Consider the following 23,371-nt stretch of genomic DNA (forward strand, 5'->3'; position numbering starts at 1 on the left):
GCTTTGTTTCTTAGTCGTGTGTTCAATGATATAAGACAACTTCTCCAATACATTTCCCAGCACATTCTCCGAGATCTAGGACAAAATTAAAGCCAGGAAAGGAAGCCTATCTTCAGCCAGAGGAACAAAGTTTTTCATTCACTCTCAAGATTCCAGAGTAAATGTTAAGATCATTATTTCTGAAACAGAAAACTTACACACCCGCATCTCAGTGTCAGGGCTTCTAACAGGCGTATGTGACATCTGGATTCAATAACTGAGGAAGAATACAGTGCAACGTGTTATTCCAGAAAAGGGGTTGGGGGCTCCACATGCCTACCAGGAGTAAATAAGGAGCACACAGTTCAGGTGGAGACAATGCAGGATGGGCCGTAGCCAGCCAAACTAGCAAGATCCTAAGTAGGAAGGCTGGCACAGTGGTGGAGAGAAACTTTTGAGAAATACAGAGATAAGCATGGAGAAAGATTAATTTGGAGACAAGAGATTAACCTTAAAAAGAGAAAAATTAAGAACCCAAGAATGTAAACATTAGAAATATCTACTAGTATGTTATTTAATACTACTAGATGTTATTAAAGGTTATAGAGTTTAACCAGCACAGAGAGCTATGCAGACATTCATTTCTACATAAAAAATAAGCTTATTTTCTTTTAAAGCTGATTAGCTCTATTTAGCCTAGCTAAACCAAGTCAACCAGTCATGATCCCAAATAAAGAGGAGCTACATAGTCTTCTTCAGCAGGTTTAACTACACCTGTTGAAATACATTCAAAACTATGTCAATAAAACTTTCTCCTTTCAGACTATCTTTAAAAAGCAAGAGGTCCACAGAAATTTCATAATTTAAACCCAGTGTTGGAGACTGCTCGGTGTATTACGTGGGGGCAAAGACTTGCAGAAGACCCACCATCAAACAATGCACTCCTGGGAACAAATGTTAGCACTGATGAGCAAAAAAGTCACTAGCTGGAGCCCAGGAACAGCGGAGTAGCTTTGCATTCATCTGGCTCTAGCATACTGAATTTGCCCTGGGTTAATGGGATAAGCAAGGGATATTTAATTATCATGTTATCCTAGGAATTACATGTCTATAGAGATCACCCATTAAGAAATGGCTGCGCATAATACACTCACATGGCCTTACAGGAATAAAGGAGTAATTCTACTGTTCAATATTAGAATACACTATCTATCACAGGTAAGAAGTTAGTGCCAAAAAATTCAGTTAACATACATTTCAAAGGACACAAAATGGTAAAATAATTTGACAGTGAAGATCACTGATTATTTTTTATTACTTTAGAGGCTATTCTATTTTTAGTTTTAGCATTTGACTGTTCTTAATCCTAATGGTTCAGTAACATTATTTACGCTATGATTTTCAGAGCAATACTGAGACACTAAAAAAGCAAATCTTTAATTATAGTAAGACGTTAAAAATAACGCTAACTAATGTAGAATGCTACATCAAAGATGAACTGAGCTCAGCATGGGAAAGCTCTATTTTCCCATGGCATTAAATGGTAACAACTAAACCCAAAGAACCAGTAAGAACCAAACGCATGAAGAATTAGTTCCCTTTCAGAAGTGAGAGCAGATGCAACACCATATGGCTGACCCTCCACGGCTAAACAGAACGCCCACGAGGACTTAACGATTTACCTCCCCCAAGAATAAAACAGAAGTTCACAGGTTTTAACATGCGAGGTTAAGAAAGGGTTACTTCGGCTAACATCTTAAAGTGACAGAATTTATGCCAGATGCTTTGAAAAACAGCTACACAGATCCCACACAAAGTGAGTTCAATCAGTCCTCACCCAGAAAGCAGGGCACTCATTCCTTCCTCAGCATCTGCCCATGTCAGCAGACTCGCCACTGAAACCAGGCAGGACCGAAGAGGCAGAAAGCAGCCACAAGTCACTTCTCCTTCAAGCCCAACACTGTCAGCTGCTTAATAAACTGGTTCTCTTCAAATATTAAATTGCTTCTATTTGACCTGAATTTTTGGTCTCCGAGAACAGCAACAATGACAAGTTTTTCCAGGGCAATAAAGAAAGAGATGCTAACAAGCTTCTAAGTCACTTGACTGCCGTGAAAAGTCGTTGCAGATTCTGGTGGCAAAGGTGTAATTGGACTGGTTTTCTAGTGTACTTTTTCAATACTCTGCAAAATAATTTTCTATCTACTTGGCCGTTCTTGCTTTCTTTATAAAAATATTTTTATCTTTAAAAATAAAATAGTAGTGCCACAGACTAAGCTTTAAGATAACAACCTAAGCCAGAAGGTCAGAACCTAACGATGACGGCTTTTCCTTTCCAAAACACTCAAACATTTTTATTGCTTACATGTACACTTAGTATTCTGAGAAAGCTATCAAATTTGGAAGATCAGCTATTTTCCAAAACCTTTAATCTTCTAGATACTACAACCACAAGCAATAACAGCAACAGTAGTATTTTTACTAGCCAAGACACATAGTTCTGTTCCCTTTGACTTTGTGTAATTATACTAGAAATGTAACTTGCTTGTTAGTTGGTGGGGAAAAGGGAAAAATGAGTTCAAGGAAAAATTCATGGGGCACAATTTTTTTTCTCCCCTCAAATACTATAGCATAGTAGACATGAGCATCCTCCAATCTGTTTCCAAATGGATCAAGTCATGATTAGTATTCACCCTACTCTTTCCAATTTACTGTTGCTATCTAATTCACTCTAGCATGACTGCAGTCTAAGCATAGTGCTATACATCAAGAAAGTTGCCCAACGCTGATGATTCTGTGACTATTTTCAGTTGTTTAAAACTTCAAGCTACCAATTCAGAATGGAAGTTTGCCATCCTAGATGGCTCCTGCTACATTTTATATTGGTAAATTTTTTCAGATCTGAATCTGAACAGTTCAACAATTGTTCAGAACAAAAACTAAGAGATTAGAAGGGGAAAAAATTTTGCTTACATTTCTAACTACCTTTTAGTTGAACAAGGGCTGTCACTGCAGCCAGCAAAACACAGCCCTGCTAACTCAGAGAAAAACCTTTGTGCCATGTGTACAAGTTTTGCTGTTCCTGTTGGAGACATGGAAAAAACAGAGGGGGCAAACGCAGTCAAGTTTAAGTCTAAAAGAAATATGAGCTTGTCTGTTATTCATAGAGGCTGGGAGGAATTCAGTTACATTGTCCATACTCTTCTGAGTACATCTATGGAGATTACTCTGCAGCATTTATCCACAGGATCTCAGCAACGTTTCCTTTGCACGTGGTATCTCATTAGGGGAAGCCGAGCACACAAGCAGAGCAGAAAGCTCCTTTTTTTGTCCCCCTCAGTGCCTCCATCAGTCAGCCAAAGTAAAAGGAAGCAAAAAGCCAAGTAGTGCAAATGGAACGCGAGCCGAGGTGCTGAGACCACACAAAAGTGAGACCTGGCACCAGCTGAGACGGGAACAGGCTGGAGTGTATGCGTGCCGAGCAGCACTGCATGGGGGAACAAACATGACGCCAAATGGAAAACTGTGTTTGGAGGAGCTAGAAGAGAAACTGCAATCTGCCACACATGCCAAGATCTGCTTTGCACCAAAAAAAAGGGTGGGCAGACAGAAGACACTGACTGTAATATAGAGGGGTACTTGTAGGGTCAGAACTCATAAGGAGTGAATATTGGATTTTGGGGAGTTGAACTAGTTTCCAGAGTTACTTTGTCACAGATGACAAGTTACTCAAGCCAAACCCTTCACAAGGATGGATGTACTATGTCAAATTATGTCAAAATTAATCTGTTTGTGAAGCAACCAGGTCTTGTCCTATCTTATTTGTTCCAAGATTCGAGTTATTCCTGTTTAAACACACAGATTCTCAAAATTTGCATATGAAGCTTCATTGTCGCCTAAGCTTCAAATTGTCTGTCCAGCATATTACCTACTAAAAGCTTGGAAAGCTTTTAATTGCATCTGGTAATTTGAGAGGTGAGAGAAGTTCAGGATTAAATCCAGTTTTGTGCCTAAAGACTTGGAAATACAGTTCAGGAGTCCCCAGAGAGGAGTGATTCTTCTCAGATCAAGCAGCTCCACACTTTGCGTTATCAATTGTATTATGCTAGGAAATAGATGCCAACCAAGAACAGCATCATGCTGTGCTGAGCACTATTCAAAGTAGCAGACTGACAGTAAAGAACTTATAATTTAAACACCACGAAGTAGCGTAAAAAGGATGCATCCATCCATACAGGAGTTCAGCAAGGGCTCAGAAAAGGTGTGGAAATGATCAGAGGTTTTTATCATTATTACCTAGCTTTAAAGAAGGAGATGTACTGAAAAGTGCACAAATGTCAACAGTCACTTCAACCAAACAAAATATCCTTGGCAAAACAAGACACAAAGCTGTTCACGATCACTGCAAAACACTGTGCTGCAGCTGCTTCTTTATCAGTTACCAGCCATACCTTCAGCTGGCTCCACAAAGGAAACTCTGCAGACTCAGAGATGATAGATATAGTGTGTATGTGCTGGGGCAAGTGACCTCCAAGCCTGCACATTTCCTCCTGATACAGTATCTGGGGAAGACCTTAAGAACAGCATACAAGATGACATTGCTCAAGATCAGCATTTACAGTTAGCTTCTTAGCAAGATTGTTTCTGTATGAAATGAGGCTCCCAATCTCAACAAAAACATGTAAAATTTACTGTTTGCCACGAACTACAGGGCAGCTGATACTACCGCTAGCCATTGTTTGCAACTGCTGCCCCAAGACCACCACCACCAGGACGGCCAGCTGTCCAGTGCTGATTGTGGGCTTGTGGAGGGGTGGGGGGAACAACTAAGAATTCAGCTTGCTGAAACTCTCCAGTGTTCTTGTTTCTGACCAAACAGGTCTAGAAAACAGTACTAAGAAATACCTTATAAAGGAAGAATGTGGCATTAGGCAAGGGTGTGCACTACAGAGCAAGCTGAAGGTTTTCAAATTCAGATGCTGGGAGAAGCCCAACAGCAGCTGATGGCACAATCTGATCACTTATTCCTGGGAAGAACTCTATTTTCTAAAAAAATAAATTAATTAAGGAAACAGAATGATCACCAATATAATTGCAAGCTGAAAAACTGGTATGGATAGGATTTATGAAAGGCACTGGAATTTAAGACATACATTCTCTGTTCATACGTAACAGAAACAAACATCAAGCCTGTAGCATAAGAATAAAACACAGGTAAACAGTCAGAGCTATACTAAACCCCGCTCCACTTATACTGCTGAAAATTAGTTTTGACCAGAAGGCCTGCAAAGAAGGTAGGGTATCTGGAGAAGCTGATCTGATATTCTGCTAGAAGCAAATCTGGAAGTCCAATGAGCAGTAAAAGGTAAACTGCAGAGTCCTTCCTTTTTATGGGTTTAAATACAGAACTTTCATAAAGGTGGAAAAGTTATGTTACTACTTTGATTATTTGTATAGAAATGTAAGAGGAAGTGAGTAGAAATAATAAATTCCCATTTGTAAAAGTCCCTGTTTAAGATATTAATGCCTGATTCTACCATTTCACAGAATACACCACTTTGGGATAAACTATTTTTAGGATCAATTAGTGTCGATATGGAACAGTACACAAATTTCACGAGTCTCCACTGCTTAAGGACAAGAGAGTTGCAGGTACATTCTACATAAACCCTCCCAGCAATTTTAAGTATGCTTACAAAAGCAAGCAGCCAACAGTTTTAGTCTACTAGTGAGATGAACTGAGGGTAATCACTGCTGCAGATTCCACTAACATTTGCATGCCTAGTGGGGAGGGCAGGAGGAATAGCACTTTACCCATTGCAAGTTCGGGACTGAAAGGACATCCATGTTTTAAAGCAAAATAGTCATTCTGAAAAGAGACAGTAAGAATAAAAACTGCTATGATGACTATCTTCAGAGAAATATATGGTCTAGCAAAAGTAGCCATTTCATACACTTATTCAGACTGTCAATGAATTAATGTCTTGCTTAATTGTGTTCTGAAAAAAATGCCAGAAGAAATTATTCTAACAAAAAAGTCTTAGGGTTTGTGGTGTTTCTTGTACTTCAGACAACACACGATTACCAAACAAATTTATTAATTAATGATCCTCTTATTTTAATAGGAGCTTTGTTACTAACATGAATGAAATCAGGCCTAAAAAAAGTGAACTAAACCAACAGTGCCAGAAAACTTACAATGGCTTTGTATTAAACCTTGGAAAATACCAACATGACTAAGTATTCATCAAAACACACCTTCAACACCACCACAAAACCCTAATTCGCTGCCATTGATCTTTTCCAACTTGCTCATGTTGGAGTGTGCCATTAGTAGCTCAAAGGCTGAAAAGTAACAAGCTTCCCAACCAGATTGAGCCCTTTCTTGCAAGCTTTCTTTTCATGCTTCAGAGGGATTTCATACCTTTTAATTTAAAGATATTTTAATTCTCCAAGTTTCACAAGTCCAGGTGGCTTCACTAACTAGTTCTTTTAGTGTTCAGTATGCCTTTATTGAAATTAAGAACCTTAATTAAGAAGTATTTAAATTTAGCTGAATCATCTTGCAATTGCTCATCTAAATCTGAAAGTATCTTCTAAATATAAAGCTGCATCACTTCTTATTAATTCAGTGGCCAAAGAAGAAAGTTATCACTCCTGAGTATGACTAGGTGCTACTATTAGTAGCATTAGCTCCCCAGTCAATGTCCCAGGACTTAGTATCTCCTATGACTGGTCACATATGTGTTGCTTCCCCCAATGTAAGAAAACCATACTCTTCCAAACTTATTCTGGCCTTGGATTTACTTTCATTTGTGCTACTCCTTTTTATACTCCAGCACATCATTCACATGCACACTAGCACACCAACCTGTCCTTATTCTTGACAGTTCTAAATAACACAAGCCCTTCAACACCCATTTCGGGTCACAATGCTATCCCACCAATTTTTTGTTACAGGCATAATAGACTTTTTACATCTTACACCAGTAGTTCTTGTTCCTCTGGTTTGCTGGCTACGCTCTTTGCATTACTGTGCAAGTATCTCAATTCTTTCATAAATGCCACACCCAGCTTTCTGGCTCTTTTACTGAGCACAGCCTTTTCACCAATTACTTATCCAATTACTCTTCTCATCAAGTGGAATACTTTCCTTCTCTATGCTGTCCATCATTTTCCCCTCTAGTATTCTTTATGTATGTTATTCTCCTCTTCCTGCGTACAGACATGGTGATGAATCAAGTCTCTCCCACACGTCATCTTTCATTTAACTTAAAGTTCTCACCATGTCAGGCCAGACAGTCCAGTGAGACCTACACCCCAAACACAAAAGCAGAGCCAATCTACTGAGAAATTTTGCTTTCACAAAATCCTCTTCCTAGCCATATACCAAATATTCTCTGTAACTCCACTCCTTGAGTCAACATCACCCTGTTGCATCCTCCATGCAACAATTTAAATTGCCAACTAATACACTAAGCAACAAGATAAAAATACTGTTTTCTACTAATGTGGGTGTTCCAATATTCCCACAAATGAAGCCTTCAGTGCTTTCTGAGTAAATCCAAACATTGATATGACTCTGCTTTCCTCTAGCCATTGACTTCCATTAACCTCCAAAATTTTATTAGGTCTAGTTTTTCACATTTGGCTAAAGTTAGCTAAAAAAGAGGAAGAGTAACAGCACAACTGTAAAAGCATCTTTCTTTAGGACATCCACATCGTAAAGAATATCCTTAAACAGAGCATCAATGGCACAGCTCAATTTTTAATGCCAGAAGAAACTACCAACAGGTTTTCTTCCCCTGTGCTGCAAATATATACAGTCACACAAACTAGCCAAAAGCTTTTTAGAAAAGAGCACTGAACACATTCTTTTAATTATTTGTGTGTAGCACACACTGGGGAGATGGCTAACTATAGCACAGTTTCAAAGCTTGAGTGTTAAATCCCACTAGAAAAATAGGATCATTCAGAAGAGCTTGTTGCTGTAAAATACCAATGCTACTATTTTGTAGCACCTCTCTAAAATAGCTCAAAACTCAAAATGATGACACATGAATGCTGTGATGACAATCCTGCAAAGTTCACGTGACTCTCTCCCAAGCAAATTAAGTAGTTTAGTGGCAAAGAACTTCTTAAAACACTTTTTGAATGTAATTCAGTCACACTGTAGAGATAAAAGTTTTGAATTATGACACAGTTGAATTCATGCTTTCATATTCCTGCTTCATTGTTCTTAGCAAAAAAAAAAAAAAGAAATTACAGGTCCATTCACTTTTAAGACACAGAGAAAAAGAGTTACACTGGCCTGTTTGTGAAGAACAAATGAAAAAGTTCAAAATCATGATTATACATTATTATATATTTTGATTGACAATCAAAAAATTTTGTTTGCTTGTTTTTAAAGACAGCTCAGTATCCAGTAGCTTTAGCAGAGAACCACTGCTGGCGATAGGCTCCTGAAAGCCTATCACACAAGTTTATGAAGAGTAAATACACCAGCTTGTTTGGCAAAACTAAGTTCTCCACTTAAGAACAAGAAGCATAATCAGAACAGGGAGCGATAAACCAAGCTCTCTACCTAAGTTCAACAACGTCACCCAGCACAGTGAGTGATATACAACCAAAACAGCAATTCTGAATTTAACCACAAGCCTATGTGTCATTTTGGTTTAATTGCAACACGAGTTCTTCCTTGTCATGGAAGTCTCTTTTCAGACTACAAACTCCTCTCATCTCCAGGACACCTACTGAGACTGTAAGAACAGAAGGCTAATTCAGACAAGCAAAAAACTGTTTGTAGCATTAGTTGCACAAAAAGAAGAGAAGCTAACTCAAAGTTTGTCAGTAATGGGTACAGTTCTACCAAACAATCTTCACTTTCAAATAAAAATAAGCAAGCGATCTTAAAGAGTCAAAGTACTGCTGCAAAACAAGCTGACACTGGGTTGAGCAGTCTTCTCAGCTTTACTTACCTGGACAGTCAACCTCATCACTCTCGTCCTCACAGGTGGGCCATCCATCACACTGCCAGTTGGAAGGGATGCACTGGATGGTACCACTCAGACATGCAAAGTGTCCTGGGGTGCAGCGGAGCTCTAGGAAAGAAGAGGAAGGTTGTGCTTTGAAGTGGTATTTATTCTTGCAAGTCTACACATGTATTAATCACCTGTCACATAACATATCACTGAAACATAATGGACAAAACCTCCGGATAGCTCAGCTTGTTAAAAACTGCTTCGTTTCAGATCACTTCCATGTTTTAACCTGCATATTGTGGTTTTGACAGGAGGGATGGCTTCCAGTGCTTGCGCAGTAATTCTCTCAGACATCCACAGCAAAACCTTCCCAATAAAAATATCATGTGAGCATCTATCACCACAGTGTTACCCATCTACTTCTTGTGGGGCACTGAGGACTACTTGTTCACTTTTCTCAGAACCAAAGTTCAACAAAAACATGCTATGGTAGTTAAGTGCTAGATTACACAATAAATTCAGAATCCTATTTCCATTCCAATCACTATGCACAGCAGAACCTGCCAGACTTGCGCAAATGTCCAGTCTGATTTAGAGCCATTTTACAGAACTACTTATAAAACAGTTTCTATATCCATGAGCCCGTTTTCACTTTCCAGCTTAAGCTCTTTGGTAGAATTTCTCCATATGGACACATCCTTTACAAGAAACTGTCAATATCTGCAAACATGTAGTTCCTGCTTCTGCAAGAGTACTGCCTACTTGCCATCATTATACTGTCAGACCTAATTAGCATTATAAAAAGTACAATGTTTTTCAAAGCTTTTTAATATCAACGCCATCTATCAAATGCCAGAACCTAATAATTCAGCTTCATTTTTTGTCCCTCCAAACATGGAGGGAGGGGGGATCTGCCTACACAAATGAACAATTCTAAGCTTGTTTACAGATGGCAGGTCTGCAAGTCACCATTAGCATCCATAGGGTCACTTCCGCACCAGACCATCACCGTCCACCCTTCTTCTGAATGGTGGTTGTCAACTTTCCAACCAATGTTTCTGAACAATTCAGCATGTTTTCCTCTCAGCAAGCTACAATAATCCCAGGTCAGCTATGTCTGGAAAATGAGCATATTTTATTAAAAAAAAAAAGTGTTTTAAAAGTAAGTAAAACACACTCATCCCTGATTTTGAAAGAATCAAGTAGGTAACTGTTTTGCAGGGAGAAATCTCTAAAAAATAATTTAAAATACACGTATGTATTCTCTCATCCACAGTTTACAACGTAAGAAGAGAGCTGTAATTGCAGTTGTTCCCTTCTTGAAACACAAGTCTAAACTAAGCCAAGACAGAGGTCACATTTAAGCATTCAGACAACATGACCAGGCATAAAAAACCAGTCATCATGCACTCTCAATAAAAGCTGTCCCCGTACACCTAGTAATTAGTATAGGATATTGATAACAGGCTTCTAATTCAATGTTAGACTAAAATCCACTCCTAGTACTGGTTTCTATTCAACACACAGACCTGCTCTTCTGGAAGAATAAAAGCAGGCTCATCCTCTTAGCAACCACCTACTCAGAGCAAACATTCAGGTCACAAAATGGCTAAGAACTCACACAGACCTGCCGGACTACTGACAGCAACAACAGACCTTACAGCAAGACAAGAGTGTCCTCACCCATTTAGAGTTTTACTCAGTCCAAACAACCAACAGTGAATGAGCACAGGGGAAATGTAAAAAACAAACAAACAAAAAAAACCCCAAACCAACAACTTACCAGCTTAGGTCATAATGATCCCCCCACCAACTCCTGAACAAAAACTGAATTTATTTAGCCCAAAGAGGGAAAGGGCAAATAAAACCTTTTATTCCCCCTGATTAGGGGAATAAAAGCTTAAGCTTCACTTTCCCAATGTAGCAAGAGAAAAAATTTAAAATCTATCTTTAAGTTGGGGGGGGGGGGAGGAGACGGGGGAGACCAAACACACACAAAACCTCAAGCCAAAATTAAAACTATTCAAATTTCAAGTTCACAGAAAAGCATCAACTCTTCAGTAAGTCATCACCGCTTCTTTCACCCCTTTTGCGCAATGTCAGCACGCAGTGGAACATTTCTTAGAAAGTTCTATCATCACAGTTTCAAGTATGGTATTTACACTAATGCCTGTGGTAGGTATTTTAACACATGAAAGACTATCTCGGCTCAGCTCTGGGCTTCCATTGCATCCACCTGCAGCTATGGCAAAATTCAGTTCAAAACTCAATACTTTAAATGAACTCTTCATTTTTTTTACTGCTTGATTTTAACAGAAGTCATGCACACACCCTGTGAAGAAAGCTATTCTGCAGCCCTCCGGTTTCGCAGGCAGCATTCACCAGCAAAGCGCTACAAGCCAACGTGCACATGGGAAAAACAGTAAAGAATACTTTTGTATCTCTACAATTTCATACACGCTATTACTGTTTTAGGTACAATTATATATGACTGGTTCAGATAAAAGGATGACTCCATCCCAATATTATGGGCATTAAAAAAATGCCACTTACATGCCGTAGTGTCATTACTTCCTGTATTACAGACACTCCTCTCTGAAGAATGTGGATACATGGAAGAGTACAAAACATTTCTATTAAAACACCACTCAAACCAGCTGAATAATTGTTCCCAATGGAAACCATGCTATGTCAGATGCACTAATTATTTCAGACCAAGGAATAGGAACTGCTATGAATTCTATTGCAGAGGGGGAAAAAGTGACACTAGAAGAAATACTGTGAAATGAAAATCTCCATATTCTGCAAACACTGCCAGTTACACCTCCTGAGCCATCCTAGCCCAGAGCCCATATCCCCATGCATTACTGAACTACCTAAATCATCCCGCAGTTTCTGGAAGAGTTTCATCTGAATTGTTTTGCCTCTACGTGCTGCCTACTGCAGTTTAGCACAAAGAGAAACCAGATGCAATCATCTGAGAAAATCTAACCACCTCTCTCACTTGTGCTCAGGGTGGGTTTGAACATACCCGATGGCCTCCTTGAGGACCGATGCTTAAGACTGGTTCTTTCGGAAACGAATTTCCATGAAGGCCCCACCAGATGCACACCAGCGGGCCGTCATCCGGACGAGACGGGGCAGTGGGTGGGCAGCTCAGCCCGGCCCCGCAGCACCCAGCCGAGCACAAGGGCCGCCCGCCGACACCATCCCCTCGGCCCCCTGTGCCCCACTCAGCCCTGCGCGCCGGGGTCGAGACTCCCGCAGCAGAGCGCATCAGCTGGCCAGGGCAGCTGCCTTCAAAGAGAAAATACATACATAAAAACAGATGGAGGCCTATAATGAACCTGTGGGATAACTCCGGCGAGGAGCAGAGAAATTTGGGAGAGGCTAGGATGCACAGGACAGGTGCTAGTCTCCGCAACCCAATCAGGCGTTTCATTTCAGTAGCCTATTTTAAGTCAAAACAGCAGAAAAATGAAAACATTTCAAGCCTATCTCCTTACCGCAGAAAAGGCAAGTCATGCTGCCAGCAGCAGAACACAATTCATGAAGACATAGGAGCACTAGCAAACAACTGTACAACACAAAGTAACCATCCATCTTTCCCGACATGTAAGTACTTAACACACACTCAAACTTCTTACTTTCTAGGAGCATGCTAAATAAAAACTCTCTCTTCACCCATACAAGATTTCCAGTTCTTCAAAAGAATAGCAAAGTTTAAAAAATACCAGTCCCACTTCTGTACCCAAAGCCAGATATCCCGCACTGTTCACAGCACTTGATGGTAAACTCACAACAAGAAAGGATGAGGAAGAAAGAAAGTATCTTAAACTTCACCGCCTAGAAGCACTAAAAACACATTTTTCCACCAGCTGTTAAAGCAGAAACATTTTGTATTTTCAAAGTTGTTAGAAAATATGTAATGGCACAAGTTCAGCTACAAGCAAGCAGCTGTTGCAGCAGAGGCACCAATACAACATTAGCTAACAGCATCAACAACTGCCTAGAAGTGGAAAAAATGGAAACGCAACCACCTCCAGCATTCACGTACGACGTGACAAGTCACATCAGCAGTATTACGATTCACATATGAAATTCTAACATAGAAGGCTTCTTTTTATTCTAGGGATCAGATGCAGTCTTTGGTATGCCACAGCACAAAATTTAGTACACTAAAATTTCATTTTAGAGCAATTAAATTCATCTGGCATTTGCTGGGAAGAAGGGAGGCAAGTAAAACACTGGAAACAGCAGTGATTGTAGTTTTTGCACTATACATAGTATAAACTTAGAAGACATCACAAAGTTCAAGCAGCGTGAGACCGTGAAAACACTTAAAGCAGCGAGGTGTCATTATACAATCTCTTCACTTTACTGTCTCAAAGCACTTCTACAACGTTAACCCTCAACAATCTTGCCAACCACCACATCCTTCTGCCAGTGGTTACAGCGAAGTACAGAAAAATTACATAGCTTGCCAAAGGCTACAGAGAAGGTGAGCCTATGAGCAGAAGTCAGCTGTCCTGACTGCGCTTCCACGCTTTCACACACCACCACTGTTTCTTCACTAAAACCCAAGCAACCTGCTGGTTCACCAGCACACCCCTACCCGAACAAACATTTGTCTTTCAGAAAGATCAACAATTAATAATAATGTATTCTCTGGTAACCCTTCACCCATTCTCTCTAGCAACAGTTTATTAAGAGCTACAAATTGGCCAGAGGGAGCAAGAAACTCCTTACCTTTATATAAAAAGAGGAGGTGAAAAACTGAAATCAGGTTCAGACCATGTATCAGTTCTACAAGCTTAATACAGAACCCAAGATAAAACTTACTGGCAAGCGAAGGCTAAAAAACCCAATACCTAATAATGTGTCCCAGCAAATTGGTAATATAACCTGCCCACAAGTCACTCACCTGAAAGAAGTCTTGCCAAAGCTAGTCGCGGACCTGTAATTTGAAATTTAAAAGAAAACTTACAAAACAGTTGGAAACTTAATTAATCAAACACCAGAAATAACAGGCAAGATTATTTATAAATTTAAACAGTGCCATATAAGCAAGAAGTCTTCATCTTCTTGAGCTGCCAAATATTTTTCTAAGTCAGCCAGTGATAAAACAGACAAGATTTTTGATTAATAGAAAAATCTAGCTTTCATACAGGGAAAAACTAAGTTTTCAAGGTGGTTGCTTACACTCTTACAGAAAGCTTTTGTTCTAAAGATTTTCCCAATTACACGTTGAACACCAGGTGTTTCACAGCACTCATCACATATTTCAACATAGGGCTCAACCAGCTTTTAAAATTTCCTTTACAGCACACTAATTTCCAGATTTTCTGCTAAGTTCTCAAAATAGACATTTACAAGAAGCATTATCCACAGGAAGGACTTCATGACAGATGAATAAAATGCACACACACACACCCCCCCACTTTAATTTCCAGCCAGTTTCACATTTCATAAAACAAACACCTTTTTGCCATTACAAAACAATCCAGGAAGCCCTTTCAGGTTTAATCATCTCATATAATCTTTCCATGTAATTGAGAACGTTTTCCTTCTGGAGCCTGAGCGCTGGGAAGCCACAGTGCATCCATCCCCCTGCAGATGCCCACTTGGTCAGTGTGCTGTCCTGGGCATTACACTACCTGCAACCTGCATTTTCTGCTTCCTTTTAAGTCTTTCGTGGACTAGGACACCTCCTGCTTGCATTTAAACTGGAACTAATTTCTTATTCATCTTCTCCTTTGTTATTCAAAAGATAAGGGATAATTAGTTACTCAAAGTAATTGTTTTATTTGAAAGGCAAGGAAGATCTATATCCTGAGTATCTGAGACTACTTTTCAACAGTCAGTCTCATTTTAGAGCTTCCAATATCAAGTCAAGACTGTAATAGGCACATGAGACAAAGTGCTGATTCAATCCAAGTTCACCTTGCTAGTTCAGTTTCCTGAATGCATTTGATCAGTTGGCTTCAAACCAGCAAGCTTCAGATCAAATTAAGCTATTGTCTGTCTACATTAAGTCAGACCAACTATGGTTTGTCCCCTGCAACCAGAAAGATCGCATGCTCCAACTAATTTCAGCAGAAATACAGTTGTAGAGATCCAGCATCAATTAATGTGGAATTGGGGCCTCATAATAGTTGTCTGCCAATGAAGCTAGATGTGTTTTATTTTTTAAATATTAGCTCTAATAGAAGACATTTTCTGATATGCTAGGATTACACACATCTCCCCAGAGGCAGAAGAGCTAGTTTCAACCCTGTGCTACCAGAACTGCCCTGTGAACAGAGCTGGGACCTTCACCTCCATACCATAAGAAAAGCTTGATTACTGACCGAAGTCACAGCTCTGACCCACAAAAAGCTGTACCAGGTCACACCACCACAGGGGTAAGAGAAGCAGCAGGGGTGGAAATAGCTCTCAGAAATGATCAAAAGCCAGCAAGCTGTAAAAATTTCCGCCAAGTAACAGAAGCCAACTGCCCATGGACCTCAAAAAAACACCCTTCTAGTATACAAGCACTATTTACTCATCAAAACACTTCTGCAAAGATAAGCTGGTGGGTAAATGAGAATGCTTTGATAGTGTCTTCACAGGATTATTTATCCTCCTTCAATTCAACACAGAGCTATAAAAGGAAATCAGCCTGAAAAAATGCTACAGCCAACAAAAATGCCACAGGCCCAGCCTCAGGTACATAATAAATATCTCCTGTAATGCATTAGGTGAACACATCAAAGTTTTCAAAAACTAAATTTCAACCTTATATGTTCAAGACACTGAAGTCTACCATTACAGGAACCAGTGGAAAAAGGAACGCTAGAAAGCCAAATCTCTCCTAAAGCAGAAGTGTATCCCTGACATACAGAAAGAAGATTCCCTGTATAAACCACATGTTCCTAATACAAACACCTTGATGTCTTGGTAATTGACAATTTAAGAGGTACAGATGAGAAGCCAGAGCCCTAAACTAAAGCCTCCAAAATAATAAGTCTCAATTCAGGAGAGTGCTTTGATACAGCGATTAAACTCAGTGACTGCAATCACTGATTATGAAAGTTTGTGTTCTTCTAGTTGCAATGACTTAATTTCTCTTTATTAAGAGATTCACCAGTCAGTAAAATCTGACACCATTAAGATACTCCTTTGGTAGCCAAGACTATGGATCGATGTTAGATTTTAGTGTTTACATAGCAAATATAGATTTAAATCTATTTCAGTTTTTAATACAAAGAAATGGCACTTTTCATTTGCTATACTAATTGTTTGTTCTTGTCTGCTGAGCTTCATTTGTATGGAAATTGAAATTTGATTAAACGTACAAACCCAGCATTTAATGTTTTTTTCAATTATAAGCTATTACTCTGAAATGTATGTATTGGAAAAGATAAGCTCAAAGTACATGGTTTAGTTTTGTACGTAAGCTTTTAACGAACAATGGAAGTTTTGTGTGTACCTCGTGTATTTTGCTTATTTTGGTCACACGTCTCAAGGTTGGACCTGGTAGATCCTCTGGCACCATTTTTATTTACAGACTGAAGGAAAACAAAAGACAAAAATAATTCCTGCTTTCTCAGTGTAAGTCACTCATTGTCCCAAACCAGATGAACCAACCTGTAGGAGAATACTATGTACAGATTTCAAGAGGCAATTTACAGCTATCAAAAGCTGATTAAGCATTAAGAAAAACTCTAACTACGAGTGCTTAGGCCAGTAACTCTTCTTATTCAGATTTTAACTTGTCCAACAGGTCAGTCTTATAATACTAAACATACATACTTAAGACCTGTACCTACATGTTGCACTATCATTTCATATTTTAACATATTTAAGAATAAGTTCACTAAAATTGAAAATTGCTTTTTTCTTATATCACAGTTTCTATATAACCTGACACATCCTAAACTGTACGAGCATGACCAGATTTTAGCATCTTCAGCAAGAAGCCTAAACCCCTCAGTCCTTAGCTCCTGGAGATTTTGCTCAACACCAGTGCTCAACAAATGCCTGCAAACAAGTATCAGAAACAAAACAACAACAAAAGGAACACCACACCCATCATCATCACAAAACCACATACAGCTCCATATCTAGTATTTATGCTCAAGAGGAAGCATAACACAACCAGTGTTTCTCTGGACTGGTATTTACTGAAGTAACAGAAATTTTAAAATATTCTTAATATTCCCAATACAGCAATACCACAGTGGTTTTCTTCATTTAATCCCCAGCAGATATGTGGCAAAACTGTTCTTACGCTAGTCCTCTGCACTTGAAAAGCAGTTTTCATAACTTGGGACTTCTCTCAAGTCCACAGGTGAAGTTCACTGGAGCAGGTACCGTCTCTCACACAAAACTCCTGAAAATATGCCAGCTTGTAAAGAGCATGGCAGTCCTGCCCGGCCTCTGCTCGTGGTGGCCAGAAGTCAGTTGCTGAACAGCTTTCAGTGACAGAGAAGCTGACTACAAACCACATTTGAGGATATTCTGACGCTGTCTTTGAACAGGTTTTCTTGTTTTTAACTTGTCTTTGAGGTATCACCAATCCCACACAAAGGCTCTACTCTCAGGCAAGTGAAGCCATACCTAAATGGTATTTCCCCTCAGCTCCAGATCTCGGAGAAGCACTGACTATCCATTCACCTCCCAGCAGATTTCCTTATGTCACTTGGTGAACCTTGCTTCCATTACATGTTTTCAAATTTATCCTCACCCCACCCATCATTGCATTCAGCGTAGTAGCGTGAGTACATAGAGTACTTTATAACAAAGCCACAGTCAGAGAAAAACAGACTGTGATAACACCACCTTATTTTCAGAGAAGAAAACTATTTGTGAAACTCAATTTGACACCAGACAGTTATCCAATCCATAGATGAAGTTTATTAAAGTTTCTCAATAAAATAGGTTCTGTTGACTGTTTTTCAAATTAAAAGCCTATAGAATAATTAAAATTAAAACCATACATAAGAATTAAAAAGCTATAGAAGAACAGAGTGCTCCATTTTCATGTTCAGTTCCGCAGCAGATACAATGTTCAGATGTTCATCTGTGCTACTGAAAACGTGCCTAAGCACGATCCTTAGGTCATGTAGCTTTGGTTCATCATGGCCGGAGTACGTGCAGGAGGGTAGGAAAGCACAACAGCACAGAGCAGCGAGCCCAGGAAAATATAAGGGTGCCATGCTATGCGCACAGCCAAACACCTATTCTCAAATTTAATTCCAGCTCCTGAAAATTGGAGATTCTGAAGTTATAATCCCATTTAGTAGGAACACATCAGTTCCAAAAATAAGTAATACATGTTAGAAGCATCGGCATTTTCTGCGTGACCTCAGCATGCAGTTTCATGAAGTAATTAAAATTGTGACAGCACTCCAGCTGAAAACTGTAAATCCTTAATGAATAACTCTAATGAACATTCTGTATTACTCAGTGTTCTGTCATAGTAAGTTATGCTAGATGACCCTAACATCCATCAAGAGATTTTTACAGCATGGTAAGGAACAGTAGCGGCCTCCTTCCCCTCACCCCCCTCATATTGATATTATACCTACACACTGCACGAGCTTGGAACTGACCCAGTTTCTCCCTGCTCACAAGTGTCATTCACTGCAATTCATTGTCTGTTCTTTGTCTGGAGGGCAGACTCAATGCCAGTAAGGATAAAAAAAGAAAAATCAAAACAACAACAACAAAAAGCTAGCTACAGCAGCACAAGAGACCCGGCATTCAGCCAAAGCAACAACATCAGAGCTTCTTCAATGGGGACCCTGGCTATGATTTCCCAAAACGTAGAAAATACAGACTTTGTGTTTTGTGAATGTGGACACTTAGTTCTAAGACCAAAACAGAAAATATGTATTTCCCAATTCCCCAGTACTGCTAAAACCAAACAGAAAAAAAACATTGCTCCTTGAACTAAGCTGAAAAAATGCTGTGAATTAGGCAATGCACCATTCCAGACCGAAAAATAGTTTATTTTCATAGCAGTGAGGATACCAGCTAAGCAACAGGCTTGCTTTTTTCCCCCCTACGAAACTGTTGTATTATGATAGCAAGTAAATAGGCAGAAGGGAAAAGCAAAATACAGCACTGTCACAAAGAGCACTCAGTACAAACAAAACCAAAGCCGTGGGTACTCAAGAACCCTTTAATATGGCTCAAAATTAATGCCTACAGTTCCTCTATACCAACAACCTTCTTCAGGACTTGATATATTTTGTACAGTCTTAGGTGGGACCCAAGTGTTTTAGTACAACAGTGACAAGTGACCTAAACCTGTGCAGCACCAAATTGTTGGCCCTTCCCCTAGAGAAAGCCGGATCAGTAAGTGGATCAGTGAAAGTGCGAATCACACCTCATGATTAAATTCACTAAACGATTTCAAGCAAGCTTGAGAAAGAAGACCAGAAAAATAGAGTGTGCAGTACAAGCTTTGGAACGCCTAGAGCCAGCATAAGGGAAGGAAACGATGACTGCCTTGAACTTCAGAGGGCAGGAAACCCCAGTGTGGTTTCCACCGTTCAGCAGTTGCCAACCTGCCAGCACATCCGTACATCGTGCCGTCACCACGGTGGGGTGGCTTCCCAGCTGGCAGTGAAATGGTGAACTGGGGTAACTGAACCCTTACACGAGACCCTGCAGCACTCCCAGCTTCCTTGTGCCAGAGGACGTATTGTGGACAGACAGAGGGGACATGGGGAAGACATTAAGCCTTATTAAGTGTCAGACAAGGGTACTACAGCAGAAGAAGTATAGGGACATAGGAGACAAGCCCATTGGAGTCCAGGTTTCATTAAACCCCACTACTTACAAAACACGCTCATGGGTGCTAAGAAAATAGCACTATTCCTCACACAGAATTTAAATACAGTCATGCACACAACATATTAATTCTCCCAACAAATGCAGCAACAGAGAAAAAGTCCATTAAGAATGACATCAGTAGTGAAATACTCAGCAAGTCATCAGTGCTGTCCAGAAAAGAGCACCATCACAAACAGTACTTTCTCCCCTACAATCCATATTCCCAGCTCAGGACAGGTGGACTATCCCACATACACCACAAATACTAAAACTACCTAGGTACCTCAGCTTAGCTGCTTCCAGATTCCATCCTCAATTGTCACCTCAGACCTTTACCTTCTTCTAAACACAGCTTTTACGACATGATCCTCATACTCCATACTCCATTGCTTCTAAATACTCTAAAACACCATAATAATGTACACAAACTCTCCTTGCTCATTTGCAGGTCTTCACAAAGCTGGGGACATTCTGAACAAGGAAAAAGCATCTGGTTCTCAGCTCTGTCTTCACAAGTTTTCAGCATTACCTCCTGGAAGGAAAGAGGTGCAGGTATCTGCACTGGTCCTTCACCGAAACTATCTCCAGCACATTTCAGAGTCACCTCTGGGATGTTCAGAACTACACAGTGGTGCCAGCAACCATAGAAGGACCAGTCTGGTAATCAGAAGTATTTGAATACCAGGAACATTTCTTTTTTTCAATTTCTGACAGTCTCTGCACAAGCTGCTTGTTGGAAAGCCTCTAAAAGGCGATCCAGAGAAACTACTGATAAAAGTAATCTAGAAAGTACTTCTGTATCTTAAGCTATTACCTGGTAGCTGCCTACCCAAAATTACCCTAAAAAAAAAATCTAAGCATGCGAGACAGTTCTTATCCTCTTCCAACCAACTATATTCTCAGGATTAGAAAAGTACACATCCTATCAAGTCAGTTTGGACCAGTATTTGCTCCTATGCAAAACAGTTTTCACTTAAGAAGGATCACCAGGGAAAGAAGCTGTAGTCCCTTTGACTAAATAAACTGTAGGTGTAAAAAAAAAAAGCTAAAAATCAACAAGTACTCTATAGAGATCAGAGTTTTCCACAGAGGAAAGAAAAATTTAAATTCAAAGTTTTACATGAACTGTATTAGTATTTTCTTTAGATCAGGTTTCAACAAGAAGAGTATTCAGATGAAACACGATAACAGCAATTCAAGAACTGTCAGAGCAATCACAGCTAATTTGTAGCCACCATTAAATTGAAAGTAGGAATTGCCAGATTTCAGCAGTATTAGTTAGCAAGCTCATTTACTTTCAACAAGACAACACATGTTCCTACTTTACAGGAAAACAAAAAAGTTAGTATCTTCTTTTTTTCACCCCTAGTACAGGGTTCAATAGTATTTAATCATATCCTTAAACTTTCAGCACATGAGCAATCCAAACAAATCTAATGGAAACACATAATTTAAGGCAAAATATGTATTTAGAACACCTTGCTGAATTAAAACACAAGGAACTGCAATAGTCTTTAATGCCAAACAGGTGACAAAACCCCACCTATGAAAATCAGACATTTCTAACCACTCCACTCTCCAAAAACTAATGCCATTTCTTAATTTCAAAACCAAATGAACATGGAAGTAGCGCTCTACAGGGCCCTAAGGAAGGTCATGGTCTTAAACAAGAATCTAACAATTCAGGGAGACAGGAAACCTGCACATGAGCACTATTCAAATGCAGGTCACACTAAAAAAAGCTTTTGCTCCTGTTTCAATTTTTTTCTTCACATCTTGTACAAGACTTTATGAGCAAGCAGCTAGAAAGAACACTTAAAAGCAAAAATTTGATACACAGAAATATTCTGACCTCGAATATGGAAAACTCATTCTATCCTTTGCACAGTAGCTAGTGCAGTGGCTTCCATGTACCGGAGCAAATGGCTCATGCTTTGAATAGCATTCCCCCGCTCAACTGAAGTCGAATATGGCAGGAATGCAGCCAATATTAGTTACTGCTGCGTTTGTTCGCATGGTACGAGATACTGTGCTTTCTTCTTCCAAACACCTGAACAGGAATTTCATATATCAAACCCTAAGTTTAATAGTTCTATCAGAAGTCAGCAAATAGAAGTCCAACCCATTTATAAAAAGCCACTTAACCCTTTAAGAGTAGTTTTCTCATTCCCCACACCTAACAGCTTAAGTACCATCAGTGCTCTTCAGCTCTTCAACAAGCTTCTAGTCAGGTACTATGCCATGAAACTTGATCTTTGCCATTTTTTAGCTGTTACATCAATAGAGAAGTCATAGTCAACTCCATTATTGCTCAGAAAGTCACAAACAAGCACTCATATACTATAACATCCTCGAACCATTTCTCTCCAATCTGCTTACTACCAGAATTGAAGGGAGACGATACTTCTGATTCAGTCTTTGCACTTGGATCTCAGTCCTGCAAGACCCCCGATTTTTCATAAAGGTTTTTCCAAGACCTCCTTAATAGGGTACATTTATATTCCTATATTTTAATCAGCAAGGAGTAATTTAAGCATAACAAATAATTTCATAAATTCAGAGAGAAAACACAAATGCAGTTTTGACCATCCCTAGATTAAAAGTAGTTGTAACGTGTTTTAGAAGTTTAGCATACACAAGGCAAAATGCTACCTGGGCACAAACTCAAACCAAGCAGGTGCTAGAAGCCGAAATACTGTTTTCTTTTAAAATGTATAGAAGACATGTTAAAGTCAGAAGAAACCTTTTTATTTAAATTGCTAAATATTAGCACAGACAAAACATACAGATACTGAAGGGCAACACTAACTCAGTTTCGTGTAAAATTCTTCTCACTCATGCAAAGACGATGCTTGATACCTACCCTTGCATCACCCCATCTATCTGCCCACAGAGACCTGAGGGCAGAGCTGGACTGGGAGAGCCACAGTCCAGGCTGGAGCTGACCTCCCTCCATAGAGATCTAAAGGGCTTCACTCACACCGTTCAAACCTCCGCTGCTGTGCTATTGCCCACTCCGCAATGCAGATTGAGTGTCAACACACAGACGGATGGGGGCTTCAGCATTTCACAGTGACATCTGAAGCTCCCTCAAGAAAACACAGTTGCAGCCAGCCCAGAACACCCAGTGTTGGGCTACCAGAAACAGCACTTAATCCCATTTTTCTACTAGCTTTAGTTCCCAAATAATTTCACTGGGTACCCCAAGTAACTGGTCTCATAGTGGGAAAGGTATGAGGAAGCACAGCAGATGAGGTATAAGAAAGACAAGACAACACAGGAAAGAAGTTACACAAATGAAAATATGACAAAGAAGAAACAGTAAATTAAAGGACAAGAGAGCAGGGAATGTCCTAAGATCAGTCACCAAAAGCCAATTCTACATTTCCCACCCACTGAGCTGGCCGACAATCGTCAAGCGCTAATCAATAAACAGAACAGAAGCTAAATATAATGGTTAGATCAACCAGTTTTAATTAACTAGGAAGTTGAATGTTATTTCGTTTAGCTATAGTTAATGAGGCAACTATCAATTTCCATTAAACTTAAAATGGTATTTCTAAATAATCTAAATGGTAGGCATCAAA

At 39.6% G+C, this 23,371-nt stretch overlaps 1 protein-coding gene across 2 annotated transcripts in view; it reads right to left on the bottom strand.

Annotated features, from left to right (window-relative positions):
- Positions 1 to 23,371, bottom strand: part of DGCR2 (DiGeorge syndrome critical region gene 2) — a 50,386-nt gene that overhangs the window by 19,956 nt on the left and 7,059 nt on the right. Inside the window, exons 2-3 of one of the 2 annotated variants that reach the window (XM_049805200.1) lie at positions 13,885 to 13,917; positions 8,958 to 9,080 (exon numbers count right to left, since the gene is read on the bottom strand). In XM_049805200.1, coding sequence (XP_049661157.1) covers positions 8,958 to 9,080; positions 13,885 to 13,917 — 156 coding nt within the window. The remainder of the gene's footprint in view (positions 1 to 8,957; positions 9,081 to 13,884; positions 13,918 to 23,371) is intronic. The other variant, XM_049805202.1, reaches the window with a different exon arrangement.

Source organism: Accipiter gentilis, chromosome 7 (assembly GCF_929443795.1).
Source record: "Accipiter gentilis chromosome 7, bAccGen1.1, whole genome shotgun sequence".
In the NCBI taxonomy this organism is placed as follows: Eukaryota; Metazoa; Chordata; class Aves; order Accipitriformes; family Accipitridae; genus Astur; species Astur gentilis.